We start from the raw sequence: 12,671 nt of genomic DNA, 5'->3' as shown, positions 1-12,671 counted from the left end.
AAGATGTGAACAAAAGCTGTGAGTTGCATTTTGAAGATTAAAAATAATATAAAATAATATGGCCAATTAAATGACACTCTTTTGGAGGATATTGCTGTTTGAAGATTCGCAAACACTTTTTAAGTCAATTCCTATAGTAATTTAAAACAGTAACTGAGACTAGGTTCAGAAAGTATAGTAGTATATCACGTTTGGAAGGCAAGGCTGAGTAGAGAGAATTCCTACACATATTTATATTAATTTCCTTCCATTTTAATACAGACATGCATTTTACTGAGTTGATGTGTCTGTGTAAAACAGATTTTTTTAACCTACTAGCATATAGTTATTTTACCTATATTATATAGTGGCAGTATACAGCGCTGCAAAGAGTCTAGGTTCAGTTATCAGTGTACAGAAGTTAGAATTGAATACACCCCACTTATTTCTGTAATTTTTAGCATATGACTTAGCCTGTTTGTGCCCAAGTCTGTAAGTCTGCAAGTTTGCAAAGTGGAAATTGACATTAACAATAAGACCTACTTTGTAGTGTTGTGAGGATTAAACAAGTTAATAAATATAAATATAAGGGATCTTTATATTTGTAATCAGTATGTGTCATGTAATAAGTGTTTAATAAATCTAATGCCTACAGAATAAATGGCCCTGGAAATACTGTTGAGTGATGGTATAACGTTATATCATATGGATGTTTTGTAACATTATTAGCTATTTTATCATTGTTTTACCTTTAACGTTGCCGTGTGTGTGTTTGTGTGTGTCTCTGTGTGTGTATGTGTGTGTGAAATCAGTAATGTCAGTCTCTTGGATGTGTGACCTTTTTTTCAATAGAAAATTCCTATGAGTGAAATTACTCAAACCAAGGTTAAAAATCTGTTTAATACCCTTGATATGAAAAGACAAATTGGTTTTTTAAAATGTTAAATATTTTGTATTCTTACCAGCAGCATGTAAGTGTACTTAACCCACTACATAGTTTTTCATGTTAAATTTTACATACAAGTAGTCTTCACTAACTGATAAGGTATAAAATTTGCCTATTTAAATTTGCTTAAGTAACTTGTTCACATTTTTCTTACTGATTTGTTGAAGTTTTTTTACAGGTTAGGGACATGGAGACTTTGTTATATTTGTGGTAATAACTTCTTTTCAATTTGTTATTTGGCTTCTAATATCTGCATGGCAGAGATTTTTAGACAGAGAAATATTTAAAATATTTGTATAGTGAAGGATATCTTTCATTCTATGTTTTTTTTTTCCCAGTGATTTTTACTGTTAGGATATAATTTTCTATTCTCATCGATGTCTTTGCTGTCCATCATACAGTTCAATTTAGGTAACAATTTATATATTTTATATGTTTTGTCACACACTCTGCAATTTATGTTTAACAATAAATGTCAAATTTATCTTTACATGTGAAAATGGTGACGTTTCAACTTTTGTCAAAGCTACAATTTTTCTAGTAATATTTTAAAGTAATCCTTTCATTTTCTATTATTTTACTACCTTCATCAGACATGTTCTAATAAGCTATATTTTGGCTAACTCTTCAGTTCTAGCTTCTTTCTCTTCTTTACTCCTTTGGAAGACATTTGGTTCTATCATTCACATCTTAATAGCTCACTGGTAATTTGATTGTGAATATATTTAACTGATAAATTAATTTGCAGTTTGAGCATTTTTACAATACTCAGCCTTGCCTTCCTGAACATGGTGCATGACTATACTTCCGGAACCTAGTCTCAGTCAGTTTTAAAATGACCATTCTACACCATCCTTCTAAGCTGATGCCTTGCCTCACTCTTCACTGGAAGAGAAGCAGTTGGCTACAAAGCCCTCTTCAAATCTTCCACACATCTGTGCCTTCACGTACACTTCCTGTTTTCCCTCATTATAACTGCTTGAACTCGGGAGGGGGAGACTGCAGTGAGCTGAGATCGCACCACTGCACTCCGTCCTGGGCAGCAGAGTGAGATTCTGTCTCAAAAAATAATTAATAAATTAAAAAAGTAAGAAGGATTTCCATGACTCCAATCCCCCTTAGTAACTGTAGCATTATTTTCGGCTTCTCTTCACAGGGAAAGAAATACAAAGGGAATGTTTATGCCCATTTTCTCCTCTGCTGATCTTCTATTCACATCTTAACCCACTTTCAATCAAGCTATGGTCTCTTTCTATGGACCTGTTCTTTGTCAAAATTATCATTAATGTGCTAAATAAAATGTTCACCTCCATATTCTCCTCCATCAACCTTTCAGCAACATTGATGTAATTGACCACATCCTTCTGTTGGGAATTTTTTCTTCTTTTGACTTCCAGACACCACACAACCCTGACTTACTTCTTTAATCCCTAACATTTTTTGTCTTATTGGATTCCTTTTCCTTTCTGAATGTTTCCACATTCAGATGATACTAATATGGACTTCCCTGTCTTCCCAATCAAGAATCTGTTTCTGAGTAATTTCATCCAGTTACATAGATTTAAGTTCTGTCCATATGCTTTTGAGTCCCAAAGACCTCACTATTTGTATAATCCACAGATTCATATGTTTAACTGACTACTTCTCATGTCTAATAGGAATTTTAAACTTAATCTAAAGTATAATTTTGATTCATCCCCCTGCTAATCTGTTCTTCCCTCAATTTGTTCCACCTAAATCAATAGCATCACCATCCACCCACGTGACCAAACTGAAAGCTTAAATATAAACATTGTTTTCTCTCTTTGCCTTACCACATAAACAAGTAAATCCTATTGGCTTCATGTATACAATAGATTCCACATATGTGTATTTCTCTTGGTTTCCCTTACAAGTGTCTCAGTCCAAGTCAACATAACCTGTTTACTGTTGCTCTACGACACATTCCTAATAGGTCCTTCTTTTTACACTCTTGCCCCAAGGTAATCATTTTTTCCCCTCTTACACAGAATGACCTTCATAAATATAAATCAGATCAAGCTATTTTTCCACAGATGCCCATTATCTAGTTTCTGCCTACCTTTCAACCCACGTATGAAACTCTGTTCCCTGACACTCACTCTAATCTCAACCCATTGACCTTTTTGTTGTCCATCATACAGTCCAAGATTGCTCTTGCTTTAGGGCCAATTAGCAGCTATTCTCCTAGCCTATGATCTCTGTTAAAGCTTGTCTTAGTACTTCCCAGCATTTAGTTCTCATCTTAAATGTTAACTTCTCAAAGAAGTTACCAATGTAAGTAACATGCACCCAAACCAAAAGGCATTATGGCACATTTTGTTTTATTGTCTTAATTGCACTTACCATTATATTAAACTTTCTTTTTTTATATTTTAGTTTACTTGATTACTCTCTGACTTCACCCTCCAAAATGAAAGCTCCTTGAGAGCATGAATTATGCTTTGTGTTTGTCATCGTTTATCTCCATAAAATCTAGGAATACCTGTGGCATAATATCTACAATAACAATGTGAAAATTATGAGCATGAGTGTGTGTGTGTGTATCTCTTCGCTGAAGAAGTAGAGGACAATGCTATGCTCCTAATTAAAAATATTCAATATTTTTATTTCAGAATGTTAATCTTTTGACAAATAACTTATAAATTCAGTGTATGAAATTAAAGATCTCATGGCATATTCTGTTGCAATCGTTTTTGCCAAGGTCAATAATGACATAATTGACAAATTTAGTAGCCTTTTATTAATACACAAAACTCTCGAAACATTCAGAAATCTTTTCTAAAAGGTCTCTTTTCTTGTCACTCCTGACATGCCTTTATTTGGCTTCTCCTCCTGAATTTCTGACTCTTGCTGCTCCAGGCTTGATTAGCTACTTTTCACTTCCCCAGAAATGTTGGTAACTCCAGGTTTGTGTGCTGGATTCTTTCTATTTTTTTTTTTTTTTTTTTTTTTTTGTGGTGGGGTTTTGCTCTGTCATCCAGGCTGCAGTGCAGTAGTAAAATATTGCCTACTAAAGCCTCAAACCCCTGGACTCCTGGACTTCTGGACTCAAGCAATCCTCCCAACTCAGCCTCTCAAGTAGTTCTTTCCCATTATCTTTCTGCATCGTCACGTCTCATCCAGGATTGCATTACAGATTTAAATTGGGATCTTTTAATAATTATACATATATATTTGTGTGTATGCATGTGTATATATACACATATATGGAGAGATATATATATAAACACACACATCTCTCATATGTCTATACACATATACATATGTGTATACATATACACATATATGTATAATTATATATATGTTTATATACACATTATATACACATAATAACCCATGTGTATATGTGTATACACATATATATGTATATAAGAGAGAGACAGTGTCCATTTTCATCACTCTTATGATCTGCTGTAGGACCGGGCACTTGCATTTTAATGAAACCACCCATACATTTGGTTTTCTGTTTAAAATTTGCATACATCTTTAGGTGTGTCAAGTTGCATTTGCATTTATTTAACATCCAAATTTGTTTCTGTAGTCCATATCTCTTTCCTAAACTGCAGTTTTATTCATTAATTCAAAAGTCTATTTCTTGAGCAGCAACAATGGTTGTACACTTTATTACAGTAGTAATATAGAGATCAGCAAAACAGCCACATCCTTTACCATTCTTTGCCATGGAGCTTACAATCTATGGAAGGTTCAAACTTAAGCAAATAATTACATCCTTAATTTATATTAAAAGTTATCTTATTACCTAAAAAGCAACATACGTTTTTTAGTGTATTAAGAATCACCTTGAACCTGTTATAAATGGAAATTCCTGAGATAAACTGCCCCACCCTACCCTTTGCTGAGAAACATTTTTAACAAGCAATCTAGGCACCATTGTGGGTCATGTTATGCAAAACTACAGCCTACATTATGAAATTCAAATGCCTGTCCTATAGTTTCTAAGGCATAAAAAGTGCCCCAGACTTCCTTTGTCTTACCTTTATCTTCAGTTTTCATCACCATCTCACAAATCCTCTAATCTTCAGCTTTCTCAGAATTACGTGCTGGGAATTCTTTAGTATTGAACTCAAGGCACTTCTCAGTTTGGACCCTTTGTCTTACTTTTCAGCTTTATAGCTCACTACTTTTCTAACTTTACATGTACTCTTAGAAAAATTCTACCATTTGTTACTCTTCAAATGTGCTCTCTTTTCAGTTTCAGATATTGTTAAATTTAGAATCCAAGGTCATGTTAGAAATATGACACCCTGAAGCTTTGTTTTTCATGTGTATATCCCCAGCTTCATAAATGTACCTAGGATATATAATACGTGTTCAAATTATGTTTGGTAAATGGATGCAAGAAAGAAGAAAATGATTCCATTTGCCAGGATATGTTCTCATGTTTGTAATAGTTATAATTATTATTTATTAGTACTTTGGTATTGACATATAGTCATATTCCTACTTGTTTTAACTTCCTTATTAGCTTGTATGGGCCAGAAGAGAAGTGACTGTTTGCTTCCCTTCCTTCCTTCCTTCCTTCCTTCCTTCCTTCCTTCCTTCCTTCCTTCCTGCCTTCCTGCCTTCCTGCCTTCCTGCCTTCCTGCCTTCCTGCCTTCCTTCCTCATTCTCTCCCCTCCTCTCTTTTTTCCTTCCTTTGCATTTTCTTTTCTTCTTTTTAATTTATTTCCTGTGTCTACCAAGGTGCCTTGCTTTGAATAGGCAATTTGTTGAATTGATCTGAGAAAAGATGTAGGAAAAGAGAAAAAAGAAAAAAGTGGAGGAATGGGATGAAAATGGAGAAAAATTACAAGAAAATAACTTCTTTCCAAATCCCTAAAATGGTCATCTATTTATTTTACAGTTATTCTCCTGAAAGCCCCTTTGACACCCTTGTTCCTTAAACTATAAATGATGGGGTTCAGCATGGGTGTCACTGCTGAGTAGAACACAGAAATCATTTTATCCCTTTCATTCATTATCTTGGAGTTTGGCCTCATGTAGGCAAATATTGCTGAGCCATAGAAGAGAACAACGACAATGACACGGGACGCACAGGTAGAGAAGACCTTCAGCCTCCCCTCCCTGGACTGCATCCGGATCACTGTGGAGATAATATTCTAGTATGAGACAAGGATGGGGGAGCCAGGAGCCAGGAGGATTACCACATCCATTGCAAAGATGGCTATTTCTGTGCTGTAAGTGTCTGCTGAAGCCAGCTTCAGGAGGGCAGGAGGTTCACAGAAAAAATGGTTAATGATATTGCTTCCTCGGTAGGGTAGGCTCAATGTGAATGTGGTGTCCACCAGAGATACAAACACTCCACTGGCCCAGGACCCTATGGCCAGCTGGACACATACCCAATGTGTCATGATGGTGGAGTAGTGCAGGGGCTTGCAGACAGTCACGTACTCGTCACAGGACATCACTGCCAGCAGTGCACACTCTGTACCTCCAACCAGCAGTAAGACAACAATCTGTGTTGAGCATCCAGCAAAGGAAATGGTTTTCCTCTTCACCAGGAGGTGGATTAGCACCTGAGGGACAGTGGCAATAGAAAAACAGAGACCAGCAAAGGACAAGTTTCTAAGGAAAAAGTACATAGGTGTGTGGAGTCTGGAGTCTATATGAATGAGTACAATGATCACCAGGTTTCCCAGAACAGTGAGCAAGTAGATAATCAGGAAAACGAAGAAAAGCAGAACTTGTGTCTCTGGATCCTGTGAAAGGCCCAGGAAGACAAATTCATTCACATAGGTTTGGTTTTCTTCTCCCATGAAGGTTTTATTCCTGTTTATAGGTCAGCAACAAGAAAAGGAACACATATTGATGAGTAATTTAAAAACTGCGAGTAACTTATGTATTTTATTAATTAGAATTCAAAATGGAACTACTGATTTTTGTCTCTTAATAGCTTCCATATGAAAAAAACCTGCATTTTCCTTTTGCTCAGTAGCGCTGACAATTGAAAACCACTTCTGATATTTTCTCCCTTTGAATCTTTTAAGAGCACCCTCAGGGGAGAAATCATCCTGAGTGTGCTACATGACCAAGCCTTGACTGGACCACCTAATGATTAAGAGTCCTTAGCTATGTCTACAGTGCTCATTACAGTGCATTCCTCCTTTTGTGTAGGTTTGAGAAGCAAACAAAATGATTTGCTTTAAACCAATTAAGTTTTTATATGCAAACTGATAACATTTATGAAGGCTGATTTTTAAAATTATATTAGCAAAATAATCCCAATGAAGCATTCTGAGTAGCAATGGGAAATTAGGCTAAAGGAAAATATAGTAGTCTGTGACCCTGTCCCTCACCCAAATTCTCCTGTCATTTATTTTCAACACATAAAGGGTGCTGATACACAATAAAAATAACTGCTTTATTAGTAGCTGTACTCAGTAACACCCTTAAACTATCCTCTAATGTGTCCTCCATATTCTTTTCCTTTTTTCTTTCTTTGCATAGGGTCTTTATAATAATAACATAATTATTTTGTATTAGGCATTCTCCTGGTGGCCAGTCATTATTGATTTTTTTTTGTGTGTGTTCCCTGAAAAAAATCCTCTTGAAGTCAATATGAGGTAGTTATAATTCTCTCTGTTATACAGTTGATAAGACAAAGGCTTATAGAAATTCTCAAACTTGGTCCTGTGAACCCTGCTCATTATTTCTGTATTTTGCAATTATTTTTCTTTCTTCCTCAAAAACTGCTTGCAGAGATTAAACTTTTACACAGTTCTCTCTATCTTTCACATCCACTTCTGGGAGACAAGCCCACACAGCGTTTCCATTTCCATGGTTTTAGGACTAAGCCACAATAACAGAGTGATCAATAGGGACAAAAATAACAGTCAAGCATATTTTAACAGTTATTTTTCAACATTTTGGGAGGGTCTTACCCACTGGAAAATAGGAAGTATTAAAGGAATAAATACTGAGAGGTGACAAACATGATTTGCAGATAATTTGATTATATATACTAAAAGAACCAAAAAGTCAATTCAACCTTGATAACTGATTGGAAATGTGGTTTGATGCAAGACAAGCAATTAAACATTCTTGTGTTACTATATACCAAAGATAACCAAATAAAAATTATAGCAAAAATAATTCCTTCACAAAAGGAACAATACCTAAATTTAACAAGGGGTACACAAGAAACATCCAAGACCTATTTAAAGAAAAGTGTGAAACATGATATCTGAATAGATAAACAGACACATTGATTTTATAAATAGAACCACAAAGTCTTACAGAAAAAATTCACTGAAATTCCAACCATGTTTACAGAGAATTTTTATAGAGGAATTTAACATACTTATTCCAAATTTTATCTAGATGAGTAATTCAATGATAAAACATATTTTAAATTTCCCCTTATTAATGTAATGAATACTGAGTAGACATAAAAATTTTCCCCAATAAATATAGTGTATGGACATATCTCATTACATATGGAAATTTAATACATGATAAATGTGGCATCCTAAATAAATATATTTATTAAAACAATAAAGGACAATTACTTCTTCACTTTTAAAATTATTTACATATGCATGTATATTCATATCTATACACACATAATGTAAGGATAAGCAATAATTCAACCTAAATGTATTACATTTTAAAAAAATTTAGTTTTTTTTGGTGGGAATGCAGATTGGTACAGCCATTATGGAGAATAGTATGGAGGTTTCTAAGGAAAATAAAAATGGAACCACCATATGACCCAGCAATCTGTCTTCTGGGTATGTACCAAAAAGAAATGAAGTCACCACCTAGTAAAGATGCACTCCCATGTTCAATGCAGTATTATTCACAATGGCCAAGATATGGAAACAGTCTGTCAATGGAAAACTGGCATTTTAAAATACTAAAAAAGTGAGATACACACACACACACATACACATTTACACAATGGAATACTATTTAGTCCTTAAAGAGAATGAGATCTTGCCATTTGTCACAACATGGATGAACCTGGACAACATTATGCTAAATGAAATAAGTCAGACACAGGAAAAAAATAGTGCACAATCTCACTTGTATGTGGAATCTAAAAAGCAAAAATCAAATATACAGAGATAGTAAACAAAACAGTGGTTAACAGGGACAGGGCTGGGGTTGGAGGAAGAAATGGGAAGATGTAGGTTGGAGGATAAAAGGTACAGATATGTAGAGATCTAACGTACAACATGAAGACTATTGGTAACAAAATTGTACTGTATTTGGGATTCATGCTAAATAAGTAGATTTTATCTGCTCTTGCCACAAAAATTATGAAAAATGGGAAACTGCATGAGATAATGTATACATTCGTTTCACTAGGTTAACCTTTTTGCTATTTACACATATATCATAACATCACATTGTTTACCTTAAATATACATAAATTATATTTTAATGAAAGTCAGCTTTATATAAAATCAGGTAGTCTTTCTGTCTAGCTGATTATCTATCTATCATCTATCTATCTATCTATCTATCTATCTCTCTATCTATCTCTCTATCTATCTATCATCTGTCTATCTATCATCTATCTCTCTAATTTTTGGATGGTGAAAGCTTTCCTAAACAGGTACCCAAATAAATCATAAAGGAAAATGCTAACAACTTGACTATTTACAAATATCAGATTTCTATGTAGTGGATGCCACTATAAACAAAATAAAAATATAAGTAAAATAATCTGGGGAAATATCTGCAAAAAATTAAAAAAGAATTTTATTATTATATTTAGTACATAAAGACCTCTTAAAAATTAGTAATAGGCCAGGTGCGGTGGCTCACGCCTGTAATCCCAGCACTTTGGGAGGCCAAGGCGGGCGGATCACAAGGTCAGGAGTTCGAGACAAGCATGGCCAACATGGTGAAGCCCTGTCTCTACCAAAAACACAAAAAAATTAGCCGGGCATGGTGGTGCATGCCTGTAATCCCAGCTACTCAGGAGGCTGAGGCAGGAGAATCGCTTGAACCCGGGAGGCAGAGGTTGCAGTGAGCTGAGATCGTGCCGTTGCACTCCAGCCTGGGTGACAGAGCTAGACTCCGTGTCAAAAAAAAAAAAAAAAAAAAAGAGTAATAAAAGACATAACTCATTATGCAAGGACTTTAATTCCTGTCCACAAAATGGATAAAACTGAACAATAAACATGAAACAAGAACATGTACATTAAAACAACAAACGAGATATAATATTTTGCCTTTTAGGTAAAATTTCTAAGGATATTAGTTCTAAGTTTGGTAATATAGTAAGACTACTATAATAGGTAATTAAGTGAAAAGCAAGTCATCATGCTTTATATGTGATACATCATTTTAATCTTTTAAATGAAGTGTAAATGGGTGCGTATGTTTGGATATATATGGGTATATGGGTATTTGTGTTTATATTTGTACAGATGTTTCTCCTACAGTGAGAGTCCACAGATCATGAACTGCTGTCAGCTATAAGGGGGTGGCACAGCTCTCTGATTAGCTCTGGAGGTTCTGAAGTTGTACTGCAGATTTGAATTTTGGCCTCTCTAGTTGATGCTTGGCCGACAGCAAATCACTTAGCTTTTCTGGGCCTAGCTTTCTTCAACTGTAATATGGTGTTGTAAGTAATACATATCTAATAGTGTTTATGTAAAGATTAAATAAAATATAAGCCATTTAAATAATTAAGGTCAGTAAACAAGCCTAGCTCATAATATTACATAATATCCCATTATAATAATGGGATCATGATCTAGAAGTAACTAAAAAATTATGATGGTAGCTGTTAAGGACAAAACATAGTAACACATGGCTGATGTATTTGACTGAGGAAGATGATTATTGTCATTAACTATTTTTACCCTTAACATTCTTTTTCTTTGCTTATCCTTTGAGACTGAAACTGTATTGCTAGCAAAATTCAAAGTCAAGGCCAAATGTGGTAAGAGAGAATGAGGGGCATCTAAGCATGTAGAATAAAGGACAAGGGCAAGCATTGGTTAGATTTAATCAGGTTAGTCTCTCTCTCTTTTTAGAAACTCTTTTTGTATTATGTTAAAATTTCAAATATATAAAGTGGAAAAAACCAGTAAACTAAAATCTCAAGTACCTAACAATAAGATTCAAATGTTCTGATCAATTTTGCTTAGTTAATCAGAGTTTGACTATAATAACAAAGTATATCTAAAACAACATAAAAACTTCTGTATTATTGAAAGTCTAAAAATTAAGATTGTCATATAAGTCTGATAATAGAACCTAAACTTTCCCTAAAGTTAAAAATAAAAAAAACCCCATACATAAGGATTCATAGAAATTCATTATTAAGTCATAGCAGAAGAGTTTATATACACGGTTTGTAGATCCATAGAAAATTGTTAATAGTGATCAACTCCGGGGAAGTGGAATTCTGTTGGGAACAGGGCAAATGGATACAGGGAGAATTTCATTTTTTAATTCTTATCTATATTGTTTTATTTTATAACCTAGATCTCATTTTTTAAGTAAAGAAAGAAAACAAGAATGTTTTAAAATAAGTGCATTTAAAAATAAAATATGAATAAATTATGATGATAGAATACAGACAATATAAACTGTAACTAATAATAAAGATAATGTTAGAGTGTTGCAAAAACAGAAAGACAAATTGTTGGATCAGAGTAGAAATCAGAATCAACAAAGGCTGCCTAAGAATAAGATAAATGCTAAAGTTAGCATTTTCAATAGACAAGTGCATATAATTCAACAAATCATGCACCAAGTACACACTAGAAACGAAAACACTGATACATGTGACTCAAAATATTTTTTATATATATATAGTTCACAAAGTAAAATGTGAATAATGAAATGGAGAGATTACTGTAATGTATGTAGCAGATCAAGTATTAATATCTTTAGTATAGAAAGTATTATGAAAAAATAATAAGGAAATAAATGATAAATATTACAAGAGAAAAAGTGTAAGCATGAATTGACAGTTCATGGTAAATTTTAGTCTCAGTACCATTTAACAAAGGGAAATTAAAATTAGATGTCTTTTTTACTCATCAGATTGACACAATATTTAAAAATTTCTAATATTCAGTAGTAATAAAGTTCTTGTCTTACTGGAAATACAAATTATTAAAATCTGCATCAGTGGTAAGTTGTTAATATAGAGCAAGGTATTAAAATGAATAATATACTTTAATAAAGTGTATTTAATCTTAATACTTTGTAAGAAAAATAAAATGTTTTGTCAAAGCTGTGGACAAAATAAATTTGTGTGGATGTTTGTTATAGTATTAGTTATAATTACAAAGCTTGGAAAAAAGACAAATATTCTTAAGTAAATATAGAACACCCAAATGATAAAATACTATGCAGCCACCAAAAAACTATGCCAAATATTTCATAACATAAAAAATGTCTGCAAGATATTTAAGACAAAAAAGTGGAGTAAAAGTATTTTCCACTGTAATTATCATTTTAAAATTTGGCTCTTCAAGGTGTGCATGTGTGTTTTTCTGAGTGATGAGATTACAAGTGTCTTTTCCTTTTCATCTTTTTGCGATTTTATAGTTTCTATATACGCTATAACAAAAATATTTTTTACAATCAGAAAATAATTAATAATCTGGACCCTTCTTATTTCTTTATCCTCATCTCTTCCCTTTTTCTATCCTCCAGCTTTATGTTCTGGAACGTTGCACACATCCTTTCCTAAAGTTGCTGTTTATTGAGAGGCCCTGTATTAAGCTGTTTG

At 33.6% G+C, this 12,671-nt stretch overlaps 1 protein-coding gene across 1 annotated transcript; it reads right to left on the bottom strand.

Annotated features, from left to right (window-relative positions):
- Positions 1 to 5,335: 5,335 nt before the first annotated feature.
- Positions 5,336 to 9,811, bottom strand: LOC101004045 (olfactory receptor 2D3-like). Its single transcript, XM_021926148.2, is given in 1 exon segment — positions 5,336 to 9,811. A coding segment is annotated over 1 exon segment (924 nt). The 5' UTR covers positions 6,724 to 9,811; the 3' UTR covers positions 5,336 to 5,799.
- Between the last annotated feature and the right edge of the window lie 2,860 nt (positions 9,812 to 12,671).

Source organism: Papio anubis, chromosome 12, assembly GCF_008728515.1.
Source record: "Papio anubis isolate 15944 chromosome 12, Panubis1.0, whole genome shotgun sequence".
Taxonomy (NCBI): domain Eukaryota; kingdom Metazoa; phylum Chordata; class Mammalia; order Primates; family Cercopithecidae; genus Papio; species Papio anubis.
This window is presented reverse-complemented; position numbering and strand designations above follow the sequence as displayed.